Raw genomic sequence first — 23935 nt, forward strand, 5'->3', positions numbered from 1 at the left:
AATTTACAGGCTGTTGTTGTAGTCAAACTCAGTCACAAACTTACAATGATTAAAGGTTAAATTTCATCAGCAAAGATCTTCTTTACTTTATATGATGGTTCCTTTCGTGAACAAATGATATTCATATTATATGGTACCGATTGAGAATAACAGATCCATATTATGTCGGACCGAACAATCCATAGGACTGAAATTACCATTGTCGAGTACATCCATCAATCTGTAAGGGCATTCGATAACCAACCGTTGTGCAAAAGCAAAATCAAGTAACATAGACATCACAGAAGCGACCACCAGTTTGCCTTATTAATGCTATGTATTTAGACATAGTACCTTTACCATATAATGATGACGAGAGTCAGAAATTGGACATTTTATAAATTGCGATATGATTGAAATGTATATTTATATTATATTTAAACTACCCTAAGCAAATATTATTAGTAGTTCAGATTTTTGTATCCTATAGTTTTTTCGTTTGTATAGTATATGTAGTTTTTTTCGTTTTTTTTTTAAATTAAGTAAGGTCTCCGTTATTTAAGGTGATTGTTCTTTTTCCTTATATATTTTTTCTCGTTATTGTTTTACATTATATATTTTACATAGTCTAAATGATTTTAAGTACTTTAAGCATATAAGTTTTTAAATAAGCATGCAGTGTTTATCTATAATTAGTTGTACTATTGCGTTTGATATTTTGTTTATTTTAATTGTACCTATAGTAAGTTTTATAGTGTAACAACTGTTGATACACCTAAATAAATGTATATATACCATTAAACTTGTTAGATATGGCGCTATCAGTCTGAAACACGTCGTGGGTCGCGTACTCAAGGTCCGAATCCTTGGCCCTGATGGAAACGACATCCTGCGGTTTGAAGATCAACTTCTCCACCACGGAGTCGACTGCTACGACGCCCTCTTGGTCCACTCGATGTGCAACCTCTAGTACGACCTGAGGAATCAAGAAGAAATGTTACGATTATACAACTATTACAAAAAATACATTTACAAAATTAACGAATAAAAGTATATTAAAAATGTTTTTTCTAAAAAAAAAAAATGGACAGAAAGTAACTCTACGCAAAAGGCTAGACAGATCATATTCATGATATATTTTCATGAATATGAGGTTATTATTATTATTATTATATTCAATGTAAAAAATAACCGTGGTATCTTAATAAAGAAACGAACACCATGCCCCAGGAAGGATGTAGCGACTTTGCGAACTCAGAAACTAGTTGTTACAAGTTTACTTTTCCTTCTCGTATCAGTAGTGATTGTGCTATACTCATATGGATAGGCGTGACATAGTTGTAAATATTTTGTGAGTTCAAAGTTACGTAGTAGTTTTTTTTTAATGGGAACAGTTTATCAACCCCCAAAGCAGATTATCGTGAGACACAATAATAAAAATTAAAAAAGTATACTAATCGAGCGGTATCAACATCTGTTAGCTGTCTAACTTTCCTAACCGCATGTGAGGTAGAATGAATGATATACATACAAAAGTTTTGAATCTGAAAGCGAGTCCTAAAAATACTGCAGCATCAGGTAGAATATATATTGCTTAAAGTGGTATACTTTCCTGTCATTATACATTTTTTGTAAAGCAACATTGTATCAGTAATAATCTACCTATAACTAAGTATGATTAAGAGCATTAAATAACAAGATAATAACGACGACCGTAGACGTTAATAATGTAATACAAGACTATGATTGTTACCCATCTGTCAATTTTTCATAATGTAGCGATACTAAACATGTCGGTATATAATATTTGTGTAGGTATATCTATGTTATCTATAATAGTGGATGTTGCTATATCTGTTTGAGATTAATATACATCGTCACCGTTTGACCGATAACCAGGATCGTTGGCGTTTAAATTATGAAAACCGGCCAAGTGCGAGTCGGACTAGAGCACGAAAGGTTTAGTACCATTAACCATAAAAGCGACAAAAAATAACGTTTGTTGTACGGGAGCCCCTTAAATGTTTATTTGTTGCTGTTTTTTTTTGGCAACAGAAATACATCATCAGTATTAAATTCAACTGTCAAACTGTGCCACTGTCTGGTGATAATCGGACGGAGAGTGAAGTCTTAGTAATAAGGTCCTGTTTTATACTTTGGGTATGAAAGCCTAAAATACATAATCATCACCATGCAATTCCTAAGGTAAAAACTACCCGAACACGCTGAAGTTTGTCGTTACAACTTCGGACATAAGTTATCTACACTGGCGTGACATATCCTAGTATAATACCATCAATGTTACATAGATCAGTAATTCGTACCGGACAATCGTTTAATAAAACATAGATATATTTCATTGAACTACGTATATACACTTTAAATCTTTTTTATTTCTCGCAGCAAGGCCATCAGTCAAAACGAAATTTTGTGAAAATCCATAGAGAGTATCATTGATTAAATAATTATTATTAAAGATCTGAGACCAACGATATTATCAATTCAACGTCGAAGATGTTATTTACATTTGGTAAAATCTATGTTCCGAACCGGAAGTAGTAGTCATTTGTAATTAATCATTTAAAACGACGGCTCAAAAATGGACGCAAGAGATTTGAATATTATGATTTTGATACAATTTTATTTGGACACATAATTAAGATTCGTTTCTGCACCAACTACAAAACGTTTTAGTTCATTGTAGTCAATTAGTAGTAGTTATATAAATGGATCGTTAATCGAATTTTAATTTAATTTGTTAATTAATACAGCGCTAGGAAGTATACATTGATAAGCGGCTAATGTTCGAGTTATCCATTCATACGATTGATAAAAAAATAATTTATTCATCACATATAATGTGACTGTTTTATCTAAATCCTATATATTTATTCAACAATTATAAACTCTGAATGGTAACTATGTATGTACCTACCTTGAATAAACCTACAAACTATGTATCTTTTTATAATTAATTATTAATTCGAATATTAAGAGTGTATATGAAAGTTTTAATCTATATTCTCAATGCAGTCAACATTATTAATTGATTAGGAATAAGAAAGAAAGGCTTCACAAATAACCTATAGCTTTTTTAGTTGTAATTTTCTAATATATATGAATAGTTACAATGTGAACATTAGAAGAAAAAACAACAGTACTCAGTATTGTTGTGTTCCGGTCTGAAGGGTGAGTGAGCCAGTGTAACTACAGGCACAAGGGACATGACATCTTAGTTCCCAAGGTTGGTGGCACATTGACGATGTAAGGAATAGTTAATAATTCTTATAGCGTTAATGTCTATGGGCGATGGTGACCACTTACCATCAGGTGGCCCATATGCTCGTCCGCCAACCTATACCATAAAAAAAAAAAGATAGACATAACATGTTATTAGGGACTCTTCTGTAATGCTTTTAGACCTCTTATTTGTCCTATTAAATAGTATATTGCATTGAGATTTTTAATAAGATTTAGCCAGCGTTAGCCTTGTGCTGACAAGGCACAAAAATAAAATTTACAGCTTTTTTCGGACGAAACGGCATTTATAGACAGATATTTATATTTAATACAAACAAACATACTTCGTTTATTCCTCTTTCTATCAGTGAAAGTGATTTCGAAGAACTAAGCGGAGACACAGACAAAAACAGAAAGCGATTTTGTTTTATACAAATTATAGACGGCCAGAATCTCGGGTAATCTGATCAACAGAATCGAAATAATTGTCACTGGGATTGATTTATCCTAATTTCACCGTTGAGTTATCAAGACAAGCGTGACAATTTTATTTAATGCAAGAAGGTAGAACGTCGAATGAGACACTTGAACATCACGAGCAAGTTTTGAAATTAACACTAGGTGTGCCCGCAACTTCATACGAGTTTGAATTTAACAAAAAACGTTGTTTTTGTAGCCTAAGTTACTCCTAATTACATCAGTTTTCTGCCAGTGAAAGTCCCGTCGAAATCGGTGCAGGCGTTCCAGAGATTAGCCGAATCGAACAGACTGACCAACATTTAAAAAATTGGTTATTGTGGTAGATGTAGAGGTATACGATATTTTTTTTAAACAATTGTTTGCATTTCTGAAGTTCCACATTGATCTTGGGCCTTTAGATGTTATATTCCTTGTTGTTTTAGTAACACTGGGTCACTCACTCTTCAAACTGGAACACGACAGTACCAAGTATTAATACTTGGCAGTAGAATTGATGATGAACGGACGCCCAGACTGCCTTGCACCAAGTAAATGAAAATTCTTTCAAAAAGCAACAAACTTTTTTTACGCGTACGTTGCAACCGTATGAAATTCCGTGAGGCTTAAATAATTACCCAAAGTTTGATTTATAACAAGTTATTATTAAAATTTTATATAAAGAAACATACTGTCGTATACATCGAACTGTTTATAATATACATACACATCTGTGATCCGAGATCGATATATTTAGACGCTGTCATGATTGAAACGCATCGAATATCTGACATTATGGATATTAGTCTACGTCAAGGTTAATGAACTCTATATTGAAAAAAAAAAACAGCAAATTTCTTATGCATTACAAAATTTCAAGTCTTGCTTATATACAATCACACTTACACACTGCAACATTTGTGTTTCGAGAATTCAGAGTACAATAACACTCCAGACATATAATAGGTGAATTTTGTTATAAAAAACGTCTAGGGTATAACGAGTGCGTTGCTCTGAGGTCAGGACAACACCAGACCGTAAAGGCGTGGTCATACTTGACGAGTTTTAAAATAATAGACTCGAATTTACGCGACAGTATAAAACAAATATAAACATGGTAAATCCGCTTTCAAAACGACCGCACCCTTACATCTGAAAATGCTCGAAAGGGCATTATTCATATAAAAGTGAACCTTGAAATAAGTTAATCGCGTCCTCAGGAGTTTCTTTGTTAACTTTTTGCTTTCAATCCTCAAGTATCCGATAATTCAAGCTTTCAACTGTTTGTTTGAAATATTATTTTGAGTTTGAGGTCATAAATTACGATAGCGTACTATGTATAAAAAAAATAAACTTTAGACTTTTGTAGAAAAAAAAGTTACATCTACCTACGTATTTGAACACGCAAGTGTTGATGGTAATATTTGTTAGTATCTGGTATTATGAATGAGAACTGACTAATATAAATATGTTAATAATTTGATATGAATAACATTATATGATAAATGTCTGTCTGTCTGTCTGTGTATCTGTCGTTCTTTCACGACCAAACCGCTGAAGCGAATTTGATGAGCTCCAAGATAGGAGGTATGCTACTTTTTTGCCTAAAACATGAAAATAAACCACCAAAAATAGTGCAGCAGAGTGCAGCAAATACACAGATATCAGCAAAATAATGTGCCAATTGTATACCAGCGAATGTACCTTTATTATGATAAACGGAACATGCTGAGAAATCACCACAGAATAGACACATTGAACTCAGAAGAGAGTTAGGTATGTTCACGTCTTAATCGTAAATATTAATTAAGGTATCGTAAGCTGTACTGACGCCGCATTGCATTGTACAGACATCAAAAACGTGTCGCATCCAAACCGCAGCGATGCAATTACACCACTAATTCCCTCTCAGAACAGTCGGCCAATTTGTGTTTTCTATCACAGTCTCATTGCACAGTAGGGAAACATAATCATAACTAACTGAGCTCATTATAAATTCATAACGTTAACACAGTAACACACGTAGGAGACAAATTATGACGACCTCCGTGGTCGAGTGATGTGAACACCGGTTTTCAAGGGTACGCCACTCCAAGGTCCCGGGTTCGATTCCCGGGGAAGTCGATATAGATTATCATTAGTTTTCTATGCTACTTACATTGGGATCAGAGTAATGTATGTGATGTTGTCTCATATTTATTATTTATTATTATAATTTGGGTACATATTTTTAAGGCGTTATGTCACTGGGGAATTTTATTTTCCGTTTGAAGATTTACGATATTATCAAAGCTAATTATAAATTTAGAATATTTAATCTATGGGTAAATAAAAATTGATTGGTTAATTAATGGCTGTTTCAGCGACGGGACACTAATGTCGTGTATTATGCAAAATATTGCTGTTCGGCGCCGGTGCGGCTGCGGGCACCGTGCACACTCAGCCTAAATGTAATTTTACTCCAGCTCAAGACAGACTCTGTACATTACTCTTGCGCAATTTTGCGCGTGTAATAAATAATAACGTGCGAAAGACTCACGCACATCGCGAAACAACATTTATTTTGTTTTTATGCGTAGTGCATTTTTCTTATGATTTCTATTTACTAGATTTAAAAAAAAAATAACTATAGAACATACGCTCTCCTTATACAACGTCCATACGATACAAAGTGAGAGGCATAAAGCATGTAACAACTGACATTCTCTTTCATTTTATCCTACGTTCAATATAAAATAAATGATACAACAAATTGTTTCACAGTACGATATCAATTTCATCAGTTATCCATTTGCTTTTAGCTATATTAATTCCAGGAATAGTTGAAACGTTGACGGAGCCTGAACTTTATGTCTATTGTTATAAGATTGAAATCGAAACAATGGCTGTACTTCAATGGGCCTACATTGTTAAGTTTCAAAGCTAGAATTAGTCTAGTTACTACATATTGTAGGTTTATTATTAACTACGGCAGCTATAAAATTATCTGTATCGTAGCGATCTATCTTAGTTTCGGGTCGAGTTTACATAAGGGTTGCTCACTGGAATGTTATTTAACAAAATAAGATCGTAAAGAGAATAATCCTCGGTGTCGGATTTGATACCTCTGCTGTTTTAAGCTTGTGAAATATTGCCGACTCCTACAATAAACATAAAGCATGAAAATTGAATATAGTAGGTATTTTTAGAGAAGTTCTTGTCCTATTTATAAATATATTATTAAATATTATTTGTGAAGTGTTTTGACACATTCTCGTGTTAATAAGCGTTGGGGTAAAGGAATCACAAAGAGCGTGAATATTTAAAGGAATCTATTCAAGTTTACCGCCCTAGCCTTTTTGGACTATACGAAAATCTCTGATCTAAGTGATGATGATAAATGATCAGTATTTTGTTTTGTCATCACATGACATAGAAAAGTATTTAGGACTCGGATTCCTAATCCATAATAACGATGATGAGCGTGGTGGTATAAGCTCCAAACCGGATTGCTAATTATACATTTACCCAGCAGACGGACACAAGCAGCTGTTACTTTCTAATATCTAATATATCAACTCATTGTTTATTCATAATTGCATTTATATATTTTGATAAAGGCTTGAAATTTATTGTTAATAATAATAATTTAAATAAGGTCATTAATTGCGGGATATTTACAATGTTTTTTGATGTTGATGATGGTAGATGTTGAACATCTACCCGCAAACTTCAGTCTCGTGAACAAGACATTTGTAGATAATGTCGAAATATCGAGCTCCATCGAATAAAAATAAAAAACATGGTCAATATCCCGAAATTAATAACTTTAGTAATAAAAATAACCATGTAAAATTAAAAAAAATAAATAAGGTTTAAGATAGTGTTGGCTTAACCCAGAAGTTTTAATTACTAGATCGACAACCCTGTAAGTTTTCTTATGACGAGTGTATAATACATACGTGTCTCAAAATATCCTTGTCGTTTGTTTAACGACAATTTAGTTGAGGACGCACCTCTAGATTGTATTATTCTAATTGTTCTAGAACATATAGTAGGTTTGTTGGGATAATTTTAGAATTACCATTTATACACATTCGTTTTTATGAGTGAAGTAAAGTAAGTAACAACCTGTAAATTTCCCACTGCTGAGATAAGGCAAAAGTCCTCTTCCATTAAGGAGAGGGTTTTGAAACATATTCCATCACACTGTTCCAATGCGAGCTGGTGGAACATGTGAAAAAATATCGGGCTAGTTTTGAAAAGATTTTTGACCCGTAAAGTCGGGACGTTTAGTTACAAATATTATAAATAGCGAAAGTAACAATATCTGTCTATTGCTGTTTCATAGTCAATTCACTAAACCGATTTTGATACAATTTGATATGATAGCTTCATGATTCCTGATCTCCAAGAAAGGAGGACATAGGCTATTTATATATACTAAAAAAAAACTAAAAAGTGAAACGAATTCGCACGCGCTACACAAACACACTAATATATCTAAATGATTTATATGTATACCATAAAAAAAACATCGTAACAACATCACCTCGGCTATGACGATGTTAAAAACAGTACGTAGGAATCCATTCAAGTATTGATTCTCACTTGTTTTAATTCGTTAACAATACGTAGATAAGGTTACATGGATTGTTGTGATATTACTACTTTACTACTATATTTGACGACCTCCGTGATCGAGTGGTATGTACACCATTTCTCATGGGTCCCGGCTTCGATTCGAGGCCGAGTCAATGTAGATTATCATTACTTTTCTGTGTTGTCTTGGGTCTGGTTTGTGGTACCTTCGTTACTTCTAATTTTCCATAACACAAGTGCTTTAGCTACTTACATTGGGATTAGAGTAATGTATGTGATGTTGTCTCATACATTTAATTTTGTTCTTTGAACTGGCTTACGTTTGTAATACGTCACAATTCTACGAGCTTTTAACCATACTTGTTATAATGTGCTTGGATATTGCAACAAGCACGAGTCTCATCTGATGGAAAGTGACTTCCACTGCCGATAAACACTTGCATCAGCGGGCTTTAAAGTAAAAATATCTCGGGGTTTTTTAATTTAATATTCACCTTTTGTTATTTTTACTTTCCTATCTTGTATCTTTGGCGTTCGGACCGCTATTGAAAAATGGGCTTGTTTTTTGACAGAATCAATTTCCCAGCTTTTTTCACGACTAAAAAATTGTTAAAAAACACTTTAAAACGTATAACTCATGTACCAAACTTTTTTTTAAAATCAATTGTTTTAAAGAACGAGCGCGGCATAGTCTAGTCTACGCGTTTTAGACATGTTTTCAAAGAAGCCTTCGATTAGATTGTCTATAGTTTTTTTGAATACTTTTTAAACTAGAACTAACGTTATTTAAGTAATACGGAAAGATTAAATCAAATCTATTTTATTCAAGTAAACTTTACAATGAAGCGTTTTTGAAGAGTCGATAATTAAATATTACCCACCGTTTCAGTTAGCAGCTTCTAGCCAGAAGAAACGGCAAGAAACTCGCATAGTTGATCGTTTCATATAAACAGATTTACAATGCCGTTCTTTACAGTAATTAGAGTCCTATAATGGAACCCGAGCCTAAATCCAGCGTTTCTTTCGAAAAAGTACGCTTTCAATGATCGTTTTGGTTGTTTGAAAATGTTATATTCATTGGCACATATTTTTTTAAATTTTATATTATTTGAAGTAAACCATACCAAATTCTATTTGTTTTATATACTGGGTTTCATCCATGTATTTTTAACCTAAAACTACCTACCCTTTTCGTCACGGACACCAGCTGTATCGTTTACGTTGACAAATTATCCTGCACGCAGTTTTTTATCTCGTGCGTCCGTGTACCTTGTCTCCAACGTTAACAGTGACAAATCTGTGCTCGTCGAGGTCATAAGTGCGCGCTTTTACTTATACTCAACTAGCTGAAACCGTGATTTCGCCCGCGTGAAATACAGTTAGTAACGTTCGTTCATGATCTTGCCTGCATTTCATCTTCTCGAAGGGTGCAAGAAGTACTCTGTGTATTTCTTTATGTAATAGCTCGACGGACTTGAAAAGCCACTTGATGTTAAAAATCCCCATCGCCAAAGACGTACGAAATATTAATACTTCCTTACACCGCTAATGCAACCTTACGTAACTAAGATGTTACGTTCCTTGTTATAGTTACACTGGCTCAGTCACCCTTAAAACCGGAACACAACAATACTAAGTATTGTAGTTTGATAAGTCGATATTACCTACTAGATGATCTTATACTACCATCAAGTAAAACATGTTCGTTTTGGTTCAAGCTTCCTTCGACAAATCAAACTTCATATTTTATTTTAGCAGTTTATCCGTGAAAACGTAACAGACAGACGTAAGAGCAACCTTCCGCATTATAAGTTTAGACTAGTATAGATTAATGTAGATGAAAAAAAATTGTCGCTGGTCTGAGTGACATAGGGTCGGTAGTTACGTGATTTATTAAAGTTGATTTATTGTTTCAACGAGGAAAAACCGGATGGATAGTGAGCCGATGTCCGTGGATGGGATGACTGGACTCCACAAGACCTATATACGAATATCTTATAGCGTACATCTAAACATATAATAAAATTGGAGTGTCTGTTTGTAATATAAAACTAGCCAACATTTTACACAACTTTTGTCGGTGTTTCTGTCTGTTTGTTCCGGTTAATCTCTGGAACGGCTGAACCGATTTTGACGGGACTTTCACTGGCAGATAGCTGATAAAATAGGGAGTAGCTTAGGCTACAATTATTTATTTTTTACGTTATATTCATAGGCGTACAAGGTCGCTGGCACAGCTCGTCGTCTAAACGTTACTACAATAATAAACAAGAATTACCATTATTTAATATGTTCTCATGCAGATTGATATGGTCATTACAAAATATCAAACATATCACTGACATAATTTCGTTATGTTAAAAAGATTTAATCGTATGATCTTTCAACCTTTGCCAGTGTTAAGAGACACACATACATAATCACGATATACTCGACATTGTGATAAATGTGTCAGTGTGCATGTTTTTTTTATCTAGAGACACAATGTTTAGGAAGCGAATATATTAATAATATTTATCAAGCTTGTCAGGCGAATTGTTTAAATTTTAAGCGAGCGAAATTGCAAAGAATAACTACTTATTATATAACTAGCTGATCCTGCGGCTACCCACGGGAAATTTATAAGATTTTACCTAAAACACAGGCATATAACATATTAACATACTAGTAGTCGCACGTGGCTTCGTTCGCGTTTCAGTGTATTGGTGCTCATATGTTAGGCAAAAGTGTAGCTATGTTCTTTCGAGTTCAAGTTTGCTTCACATAAATTTTATGAAATTCGGTTCAGCGGTTTGACTATGAAAGAGCGACTGACAGACCGACAGAGTTACATTCACATTTATAATATTAATATAGAAATATAGATTTAAGAGTTTCATACACGAATAAGGGTGCATATACACGGTTACTTATTAAACGCTTACACGGTGGTTTTAATTACTAAGTCCACGAACACACTGCTGTAAGTGACTATTTTTTATTAACAAATATACGATGTTTACACTTAAAGTTCCGTTTTCAAATAAACCTCTTTCTGAGAGCATTTACTTCACAATTACTTTTATTTAAATATATATTATTTATTAATATCTGTTTGTACTATCTGTCTGCCTGTTTTCGAAGACCAACGAGGCAGTCAATATGGCGGAATATGGATACAACCGTTAAGAAGTTCAAAGCAAATACTATTTATATAAAACTCGGGATTTTTACAGCGATCATTCATCATATTTTTTATGACATGACAGTTTTACTTCTGACGTAGACTTGAGATGATATACTATGGTCGAATGATGTATAATTTACGAGGTTTAGCTAATGATACCTTATTAGTTGAAAATAAAATCTCCGGTGAGACGCTTTTAGATAAACACTGACAAATCTATAACTAAAAATCAAATGAGAACATCAGAAGGATCAAAATTGCCATATTTGTATTTGTTCCGCGTGGTAAAAATCTTAAGCTTAGTCCAGGATAAAAATACTCGATTTTTATTTCAACTCTGTATCAGGCAGATTTTTTTTTTGTGGCCAATACGTAAATTCATAAATCTCAAAGAAAATATATAAAACATTTTTATCATAATCCACACTAACTCTTAATGTTAAAATAACAAAGGATTTAATATAAAATATATCTATTTATTCTGTATTACATAAGAAATTAGATATAGAATAATGTATATTAAATTATATGTATTCGAAAGAGCGCACCAAAATGAAAGGTGTGACGTATGCTGTAAGATTCTACGTAATGGCGGAAATATAAATGAGACGCCATATTGGCTATCACATAATAATTACTATTCATATAAACATAAAATACATATAACAATTTTCGGCAGGTAATTTCTTATAAAATTTACTAGAAACAGACAATATAACACGATCGTTAAATGTCAGAGAATAATCTTATATATTAATAGCGTAAGGCGATTTTCATCCCAGTGATTACGGAAGATGGCTGCACGTAAAAGATCGGTTATGGTCTCAATTTGTAGAGCTCCAGTCGTAGATGTGCAGAAAATGAATAAGACATTATTAAATTATTATTATTTAATAAAGAATTAATTTTATGAAAAAAAAATAACATATGAAAAAGGTTTCATCAGTTAACAATGAAATGAAATCAAAACAAAACGTGTCATAAATCTTGAAATATTTATAAATCTTTTGAATAAATGCAAAGTTTCGCGACGTACACACTAGTATGCGATAATGACTATAATCATTGAATGATAAACGAATTAAAATTATTAAATCTTACATTATAAGAGAAATATCGTGAATCCTTATAGAATAGCGATGCTGTACAAAAGTAGCTAGTATTTTTATTATCATAGGATCTTTGTCAATTTACTCTCGTATAACTAAAATAAATCATAATGAAATTTTGATTTATAATATCGTGTTAAATATTGACAACGTAGCCGTGTTCGTAACAGTGTTAGTACACTAAGAAGAATTTATAGACGTGAAGTATTACACAAGTGCATAGTTTATCTGTGGTGCCACCAAACTAAACTGGGTCAGATCGATATACGCAGTGATTTCAGCGTTTTTACGAGATTTTTCGATATTTACTATCAATTATAGAGATGTATCACATGTTCAAGCGTTATACTCGAGATTCATTCACTTCGATGTTTGATATTTGAATGATATTTTTAATTATTATAAAACTACATAGTAACGTCGACTGCGGATTCAGTGTCCTACAAATTGTATTCGAAGAAATTTGATTAATTAATTTTATACAAACTTTTCAATAATATAATTATATTAGTTTATTTTTTATTAATTTTGTATCATTTTACGAAATTAATTTTGTTATTTTTGACATTGGTGGTATTTGCGAATTTGAAAATCTAATATCGTTTTTTTTAAATTAACATTAAAAAAAATATTTAAAATCTTATTTCCTTTTTATAATAATTATCATATCATTTAACAATGACTTTTTTGAAGATTATATTTTTTTTAATTATATTATATTTTTATAATTATATAATTATATATATATATATATACATCACAAAGATAGATGATTTTAAGATTGTGAGATACAATTCGAATCTGGATTATATCTGTACTTAGTCTTGGTCAGTAATTATATACGATTAAATTTAAATATTCAGTACAAATATACAATATATTTCTATGATGTTAGTTGTCACGTTTCAGGCAAAAATGTGCTCAGGACATACCTTCCTTGGAGTTCAAGTTAGCTTCATACCAAATTTATCAAATTCGGTTCAGCGGTTTGGTCATGAAAGAGCGACAGACAGACAGAGTTACTTTCACATTTATAATATAAAATGATATAGATTAAAATGAATGCCGTAGTTTCGATATAAAATTGTCTATAAGCCAAGATAAACTTACACAGATAATATCTTATATCTGCTATGAGTGTAAACGAATGTACGCCTGTGACACAATTACACCCAAATGGCTTTAAATTTGGCACTGAATTAGATTATGTCATAGAGCAGGATTTTATAAAAATCATTAAAAATCGTAACATACGTCCGCTGGGCAAAAGCCAAATCACATTTTGCGGAGAAGGATAACAGCTTATTCTAGCACGTTTGTTCAATGGAGGTTTGTGAATACCTGTGGCAGAATTTAATCCTGGTTTCCTGAGGATGATCGCTCACCTCGATATATGAGATTAATTGTATACACGGATGATATAACAGGAAATAATTATTATTATATACACCATAGGTATACCTAAAAAAAGTAAGTAGTAGCTCTACCTGTACTTATAAAATAACGTGTAACTGACTGACTGATTTATCATCGCTGAGAGAGTAGGATCATTTCATTAAGTAGTAACCCACTAAGGAAAGGATTTTGGATATTCTACCATTAAGGAGGTATAATATGGGTTTAAAATACGTTTTTAAGCGTTTCGGGACATTCTACCGTAATCGATGAAATACACTCCAATGTAAACAAAGAGATCTCAGTAGCGTAATATTTTAAGTGAATATGTACAAATATTAAACTTCTACGCGTGCAAAGCCGCGAGCAATTGCTCGAATTATACATTTGTGATATTTATATTAAAGAAAATCCCAAAACTTTTGAAAAATGAATTTTCTATCTAGACTTCCTCACTCAATCCAGTGAAAAAAGCGTATGAAAGTCCATTAGGCAATTTTTGAGTTCATCAAACTCAACTTGTTAAGACCCTTAATAATATTGCAAAAATTATACACTCATTTACAAGATCTCCATTACATCTTTCTTTGGACGTCATATTGTGTATTCGTAGCGGTTAAAACCACAAGAAATTACTAGTTGTTTTGTTGTTATACATTTTAATTTATATAATATTATCATATGGCATGTAAGGTATTACGTTTCCAAGGTAACTGAATAACTTGAAAACCTATGTTTGCACAGTATCAGGATTGAATAGTAATAACTATAATAACGGAATCAATATAACGCCTTACATGAAACTCATACTGTCCCTAGTACATGGTAACTTATATATTGGGGATTTCCCTATAGAAGTACGTCATTGGACCTGTTAATTCGCGTATAGATGAGAATTTGTAAAGGCTTAGATGTAGTGTTACAAAAAATACATCACTAATTCTGCTTGAAAAAAAAAATTATATCCAAGGTCAAAGGACAATGTACAGTAATAGCAATTACAATAATACAATAAGACTCGACAAGCATCTTAAGTATGAATTAAAAGCGTATTCAGGTGGTATTGACCTCCGAATCCATATAACCGAACTCAGGCCCTCTTGGTGAATACTCGCTTCCCTCGTCATCATTATCATTCGTCATTCGCCGGCCATTATTTAGGGTAAACGAGAGTGATATAACAATGCATTATGGATTTTGCAGGACCGCCTGCCGACGGCCAGACGCCAAGTCTTCAGAATTCGCAGGAATGCTTTCACTGGTTAGGTTAGCTCGCCAACCAAAATAAAATAAACGATTATCTGGCAATTTCTCGCAAAACCTTTCGTGTATATACGTGATAAAGGGTTACGTCAAGCGTCTCCAAAGTTGATGAATCTTTGCTACAGCACCGGAGGATCAAATGATCGTGTCACAAAGTGAAGAAGGTACTTCTGGGCAAGAGGTTCTTTAGAGGGGAACGTTTTGGATATTATTTCACTATTGAGAGCGGATTGGTGGATATATATGTCGTAGATATCTATCCGACAGTTGATTGGATCATTCATGACGTTCTCCTTCACCATCCAGCCCGAAATGAATTATCTGTACAAATGTTTAAATTCAATGTGTACATGTGTTCTAGCTACTGATCATCTTGGCTCGGAAAAGCGATGCAAAAAGAGGTGAAAAAATATCTTTGTACACATGTCAATTTTCGTGAAATCTTTCACGAATTTTTTTAATATAATATCACACATGTGCATACAAGTTTTATAGAATACATACATTATTGTAATTAGTTTATTTATTGTTGTTATGTTAAAACAAAACAGTAACGTCGTATTCTGAGAGATACGATGGTAGGGCTTTATGCGAGTCCGGCTTGGTTCCATCCTATTATCATCGTACCGTCTAGCGTCGTCGATCCGAATAGCAACGCTTACTTTCATGCACAGGTTTGAAGGGTGAATGTGCATAGGAATATAATAGCATCTTAGTTGTAAAGTTTAGAGGCACATTGGCGATACAAGGAATGATTAATATTTTTTACAACAGCATGTCTATGGGCGATGGTGATGTCCCACCGAGTGACCTATTTGCCTGTCAACCTACCTATATGACAATAAATAATGCAACATGTATGTATATAATATGATAAGTGGTCGATTGTATATAAACGAGACAGTCACGTAGTGAGTCATAGATAATTCGACTGACGGCCTGTGCCGGTGTTGATACTCTTATATAATGACCGATTGAGGAATGTTTCACTGGGAAGGTCGGGTGTTAAGGACGATGGAATGACTGACTTATCTATTCACGATTGGACAAAATTATTTCTTAGATTATGGCAACATTTATTTATCGATATGGGGAGTTCCCAGACAAGGAGATTATATTATGTATAACGTAACCGTCCACTTAATTTTGAATTATTGTGTACATATTAGTGTAATAATGAAATATATAAGTGGTAATATGTCTATTAATAGCAAAACGCGCTGATCTTGTTCGTTTATACATATCATTTTTCGTCGCGATCAGTAAACTTTATCAGTCCATGTGCTTCTGCGTCATCTCATTAGATGTGTTAAAGTGTACAGTATAAAAATTTCGTCTCTTGATGAATCAAATTTCAGGCAATCGGTCAAAGTATTTTTATCTCAAACAGAAAAACCAACATCAACTTTTATACATAACATAATTTTAACACAATCTTGTTTTTTATCGACGCCTACTTTCATCTATACTAATATTATAAATGGGACACTGGTTTTGTCGGTCCGTTTGCCTGTGCGTTTTGCTGATTGTTTGTTTTTGTTTTCGTGGTTAGACCACTGCACCGAATTAAATTAAATTTGGTATGAAGCTTGAACTTCAAGGTAGAATATAGGTTTTATGCTTATATGCTTCGTCTGCGTTTTAGGGTCAAAGGACCAACGAAGCCACTGGCGACTGACGATGACTTTTATGTGGCTTTTAATTGTGCCAAGAGGGCACAAATTATTTAGCATAGCCCTGTTGCATGTAATCATTGATTAATGTATGCACATTGTAAATCGTTTATTGTTGAAATAAATCGGCCTTATTAAGTTTTAGTGACGTATCAATAATGACCGGGACAACAACAAAATCAAGTGATTAGCAATATTTAATTCAGACTCCAGCAACCCTTGATCACCTTTGCATAAATAATAAAAATGTCTTCATATATTACCCCGAACTTACAAGCGAACTTGACTTAAGTCATTCAGTACTTGGGTAAGAAAACAACGAGTCAGTTTGCAGTCAAAGTCAAACCTTAAATCAATCCTTAGTTCAATGGCTTCTAGTTGTGCCGACAGGGCACAGATTATTTCGGCAATGTCACGTAGGATGGATAAGACACGAATGAGATTGATCGGTACGGTTGAGATAAAGTCAAATCTTTATTCAATGTACATAGATGCAAGCTTTACACTTATTCATTGATTGTCAACAATCTACTTCCGGTTCGGAAAGAAGAAAGACCTACATGGAAACACACTTGATATTTTTCAATACTTGTTGTTTAAATTGTACCTCTATACTTAAAATATAAATTTAAGGCGTGTAATCGTCTAAAAATAATCAAACATAAATTTGCCTTGGCCTTTGCAGGAGACAAAAGTCATGTATAATGGTCCTGCAGCGAGGATCTTATGACGCCATCTGTTATCAGGTTCATGACAAATTCACCCTTCATGACTGAGAAGTTCTTCTCCGTGACAAGGACATTTCTCATTCATAACCTCGAGTCGACCATCTGTTATAACAGCAATAAGTTGACTCACCTCAAACTGAGCGCTGAACGTTTTGAACACACCCTCCCATAGGCTTCCGGACTGCGTGAGAACTTGGACGATGTCACCGACGTGCGACGTCGCAGCGTGCATGAAATGCGCGTTATTGTATACACCCTCTGCTACCACTCGGCCTCGGGGCGATCTGGGGAGGAAGAGGGGTTTAAATGTAAAAAAAATTACCACTGTTTCATTTCTCGTTTTGTTTGAAAACATCGTATATATTCTTACTTATTTTATATAGATTTATATGAGTGTTTAGATAATATACTTGTGTAAAATTTTATGTGTATTGATAATACAATTAATGTATTCTATACTCACATTTATTTTATAGTTTTAGTAAATTCATGTTTTTTTTTATTATAACACCACCACCAACCTCATAGTCTATGAGCTATCCTAACCTACACCGTTTTTATCTGGAAGAGATCTCTATGTAGCGATAAGGTCGCCAAAATTGTACGCCTGTTTTATTAAGGCCAAATCAAATGTATGTTGCATTTATGTATTTTAATTTCTGTGTGGTGTACCATACAACAATAAAGTAAAGTAAATTTAGTAAATAAAATAAAGTAAAGTTAGTATTGAAAAAATAAGACACGCAAGGATTTTCTTCATATTAAGCATACTCCTCCATCAGTTTTGCACTTATCGTCATTTAAACAAAACATGCCGTTTTATTTGTTAAACTAAGTATTCAGAATCCTTTAAAATACTTAATCTATAACAAATAGTATAAAATGAGGTCACTTTCTGCCTGTGTCTGTATTTCTTAACTCTTCAATTTTCTACTTACTAGTAACAAAGTAAAAAATCATTAAATCCATAGCAAGTTGAATATAGAAGAAACTTGTGATAATATACGCGATGAAACTACAAAAAAAGCTATCTCGAAAGTACAGTGCGCTAGATAATTCTGAGTAAATAAAATATCGAAAAGTGGGTCATCTCTCGTGTCATATATTTCTTAACACCTTATCTGTTTACATAAATCCGGTACTGAATGTACTTTATAAAAATCATATCATAAAAGGGGCATTCAAACGGAACATCACGAAAATTAAATGTTTTTTTAATCTTCCTTCCATCCTGTGTTAGAGGACTTTCTTTTAACAATCGGTAGGTTATTTTTTTATGGAATAGGTTGGCGGACGAGCATTTGGGCCACCTGATGGTAAGTGGTCACCATCACCCATAGATCATTGTCTATGGGTGATGGTGACGCTGTAATAAATATTAATTATTCCTTACATCGTCAATGCGCGACCAACCTTGGAAACTAAGATGCTATGTCCCTTGTGTCTGTAGTTACACTGGCTCGCTCACCCTTCAAACCGGAACACAACAATATTGCGTACTGTTGTTTAACGGTAGAATATCTGATGAGTGGGTGGTACTCACCCAGGCGGGCTTGCACAAAGCCCTACCACTACAAAACTAGGCTGTGACTTTTTTATGGTAAAGGTATATGGAGGAACAAATGGGCCACTTGATAGTAGGAGGTCACCAACGCTTATGAGATGATAGCGCTATAAGCAATATTAACCATTTCATCCATCGCCAAATCGCCACCAGTCTCTCCAAGGTTATAATGACAAAGTTTAAGATGGTATATCTAGTATGTAGTTTCAAACCGGAACATAACAATACTGAGTATTGATGTTTGGCAGTATTATAAGAATAGAATGAATGTGTGGTCAGTGACGAAATAGGGCGGTGCCACCGGTGCCCAGGCACAGGGCTTTACTAGACAGACTGGGATGAACTATTGTTTTTTTCATTTTGCTCTTGTTAAGATTTCGCTGAGCCCCTAGTACTTGATTCCAATACAAACATAGTTACATGCTAGTATCATTAAAAACATACATCGCGCGTATTTGTGTTTAGTGCAGTAGTGAACCTGCGTTTACGTTTTAGTGAGTGAGACAGTAAAATAGGCAAAGGGTCTGCTTAAATAGGGCGCAGTTACAGAAGCTTGCGCAGGGCACAGAAAAGGCTATTTACGGCACTGTGTGTGGTAACTACCAAGGAAATAAGAACGGGACTATATAATTGCAATTTTTAGTTTGATATTCGGTGTCAAATAACTTGCAGAACCAATACACCTATCACTAGCGATCCCTAACCGTAAGGGGTAATAATTAAGTTAACTTGGTGACAGTGCGAAACAGCAAAAGCTTTTTGGGGTTAATTTGACAATTGCCAGTCTTTTGCTGAGTGAAGTTAATGTTAAAAGTTAAGCCTTGAAGACTACTTTAGTTGGCCAATTGTCGAGGCGATTTTGAACTTAACTTTCGTCGAAATTATTCAACATGTCAATACGTGATCACGCGATCGATCGATCCTTATATAACAACATATACATATGACCTTTACTAAATTTAATTTTTTTATATATATTTTAACTATCATATTCTGAATCGTATAACATTGGTTTTTTTACATTTACAAGACCATTTTTATAATTTTTATGTTATGAATTTTTTTGTGAATTTTGCGTAATCATTTTTTTTTATCATAATTTAAGGTTCATAATAGTATTGTGTATAATTAAATACATAAGAAGAAATAATCACTACAATAAAAAAAAATGACGACCTTGTACTATTGGAAAACCATTAAGTATTCAAGATTAAATAAATAGTGATTACCATTGAAATTGTATATTCGGTTAGCCCTTAGGTGGCCTCATTTAAATAACAATTATTGTACACGAGTCCGACCAATTTTTTTTAAATAATAACAAATCACATTCCATTAAATAATATAATTCATTCGCATATTATAATAGTATACTATACATACATACAACATACAAATGTTATGTATGTACGCAAAAATATAAATGATTTTCCCAAAAATTGTGACGTACATTCCATTAATACTAGGAACAAGAATAAACTTGTTACGCCTAGTACCCGATTACACAGGGTTAGTAACTCTTTTTTGGGGCTATGTATACATTTTTACAACAGAATTCCAGAAAACATTCAACAATATTCAATTATAAAATTCAAAAGAATCGTTAAAAAGCGTTTGTGTGCTAAAGGACTTAGGACTAAAGGATTACAGCACTAATGACTTTATAGTTGAATGCACACCTTGGGAATGAGATGATCGCCTCCAGGCTGTTTCAAACAACAAGAATATGTTTATTATTGTAAATTATAAATTGACATTTAAAAAAGAAAAAAAATCCCGCTGAGTTTCTTTCGCCGGTTCTTCTCAGGTCCGAGGTATTATATTCCGAACCGGTGGTAGATTTTCGACAGTCAACAAGAAAGTGTAAACACTTCTATTTTGAATAAAGGTTTTTAACTTTGATACACTAGTAGCTATAACGTCTAGGGAGTGAAGTGGTAAAAAACAATTTAATATGAAAAAGTACCCCTGACAATGTATACCATTTAATTAGCGCTCTTGATGTAACAACAAAACCAAAAATCACTTGGTGGTAGGGTGGTAGGGCTTTGTGCAAGCCCGCCTGGGTAGGAACTCGGATCGGATCGGATATTCTACCGCTAAACCACAGCACGCAGTATTGTTGTGTTCCGGTTTGAAGGGTGAGTGAGCCAGTCAGTAACTACAGGCACAAGGGACATAGCATCTTAGTACCCAATCTTGGTGGCGCATTGACGATGTAAGGAATAGTTAATATTTCTTACAGCGTCGTTATCTATAGGTGATGGTGACCACTTACCATCAAGAGGCCCATATGCTCGTCCGCTAACCTATTCCATAAAAAAAGCTGGAAATTTTCGGAACGAAATAATAATAAGAATACAAAACATCTGCCTTGATAAGGCGCAAATTTTATTAATATTTATAAATTTTAATAATATTATTTTTTTTAAATATTGTTTTTAATCAAAATTATCCAACTTATCAAATCAACTTATATATTGCATCGTATCGTATACGTAAAAGATTGGTAATGGTCTTATTTTGAAGTTATGTGTTATTTTACGGTCAGCTGTAAGGTCAGCTGCCATGAGATAGCGCTTGTGAAAGTAGGAACACTACCTGGCAAATATAACTATTGTTTTACCGTAAAATAGATATAAAAAAGTAATTGTAATTATCATATTATATAACGTACTTGGTGGAATATTGTCGATGTAATTAGTTTATGTTCAGAAGTGTATTAACGAGACAGATCCTTCCCTTTATAATAGAAATAAGAAATTCTGTTTTAAGCTCAATACCAAATTATAAACGATCAATTAGCGATTACAAAACCAACCAAACAAACAAACATAGCAATATAAACATTAAGTACAGTAAATAAGTACAGAACTGATTCTTCGAATAGATTCTTATATATAAAATGGGTAATTATTGAGATTTAAAAGTAATTTCATGATCTAAATACATTATAAACTTATTTAAAAAAATTCAAACAACCCTTCAAAACTATTATTTAGAAAGCTGGAATATGGAATAATGGTATGTCTATATAACATAATCGAGAATTATTGGAAATGAAGAAGGAAAATATGACTTAACTTTTATATTTTTTTAACGGCGTCTTCAGATAAATTTACCTTTACGAACAAAACAATGATCGTATCGCATTTAGACAAACGAATATAAATCGTCCAATCGAAATATCACTTTCGACGATCATCAGTCGACTGCCGCATAATTAATAGCGTGAGATAATAGAATTCGTTAAGCAAACATTTTCTTAGTCGGCTATCACAGCTCACAACACTCAAGCATTGAAATTCGGGTACCTAACACAATATAAAACCTTATTTTTTTAAGTGAGGTTTGTGCAAGCCCCTCTGTAAGGGCTGTAATATAGTGGTGCTTGCCTGGGTTTGAACCCGCTATCATCGGTTAAGAAGCACGAAGCAAGCGCGGCTCTAATTAAATACAAATTTTAACGAGTCCATAATAAACATGATAGATTATTCAAGACCTAGTCCAATGGTATCGCGTCAATTCAATGTCATAGCTATCAATTTGGGTTTACTTCCAAAGTGGTTGCAATATACTATATTTATGTACTAGATTTATACAGTAACTAGTTGTAGTTCATATTTGTATATATATATATTTAAGCATTTAATGTTGTTAATTCTTATGTTAATAAATATATAAAACAATTATTTATGTATAGACTCTAATATATTTACAGTAAACGGGCTATAATTAAATCTTAAATATATTGAATGTCTACGACAAAATTAAAAACTGTAGTATACACATTTTGGTTTACTAACCACTGGCGACCCGACCCGGCATCGCATGGGTGCAATGATGATCATGTCTAATTATGTCCCAATTATACAAAAACCATCTTCTCGAATCACTATCTTTAAAAAAAAAAAAACTTCAGTCTGCTGTGTATTTCTAAAGAGGTACAGACAGCGGCAAGCGACTTTATTTTATACTATGCAAGGAACGAATAAGGATTTTTGACTAAAGTAATACTGCCCTGTAATGTCGACTGTCGATTATTTACAAGAAGAAACACTGTTTCGTAAATATGTGTATGTATTTGTTTGTACATAAGCCTAATTTATTTTACAGCAATGCTATTCTGTAAGAATATTCTAGAAGTCAGAAGTGACATAGAATATAATAGTTATAACGATATGTGTATCCAAATACTGTATGTTTTCAACATATCGTGATATGTCTTTTAGAATACCATTGGAATATGTTACTCAATCAAATTATAAAATTAATATATTTATCAGTTATCATATTAGTTCAGCTTAGTCAACCCAACCCTTTTATTGTTTTTTAATAAATGTAAAATCATTTCACCTATATGTAAGGGAGAAAGGATAATAGAATGGGTTTATTATTTCCGTCATTTTATACCACAATTATTTTTACCACTCTTGTTTTTCATCGAATTCAAATTATATGTATAATACTATAGAAAATAATGGGTATTACGAGAATCCGATGCAATTTAATCAAACAGAAACGCCATTAAAATATTATAAATCCTATAAATATATCGGTATAAATCTAATCGGTAATACATAAAAAAATCTTACGTCACAGAAATAACTATAGTTAAACTCGAGAAATTTCTATAAACGGTCGATCTAAAAATAACATTTCGAAATGTCGACTATTTTCATCATCCAAAAGCGAGTCGGATCCGGAAGAATATATATATATATATTTTTTGTTATAGGCAACACTTCCCTTTCTTTCATCACATGTGGGACAACGGTCCC

At 33.2% G+C, this 23935-nt stretch overlaps 1 protein-coding gene across 2 annotated transcripts in view; it reads right to left on the reverse strand.

Annotated features, from left to right (window-relative positions):
* Positions 1-23935, reverse strand: part of LOC124533239 (ataxin-2-like protein) — a 48766-nt gene that overhangs the window by 17651 nt on the left and 7180 nt on the right. For both annotated transcript variants that reach the window (XM_047108444.1, XM_047108443.1), the window contains exons 2-3: positions 17721-17874; positions 775-955 (exon numbers count right to left, since the gene is read on the reverse strand). In XM_047108444.1, the coding sequence (XP_046964400.1) occupies positions 775-955; positions 17721-17874 (335 nt within the window). The remainder of the gene's footprint in view (positions 1-774; positions 956-17720; positions 17875-23935) is intronic.

Source organism: Vanessa cardui, chromosome 10 (genome assembly GCF_905220365.1).
Source record: "Vanessa cardui chromosome 10, ilVanCard2.1, whole genome shotgun sequence".
Taxonomy (NCBI): Eukaryota; Metazoa; Arthropoda; class Insecta; order Lepidoptera; family Nymphalidae; genus Vanessa; species Vanessa cardui.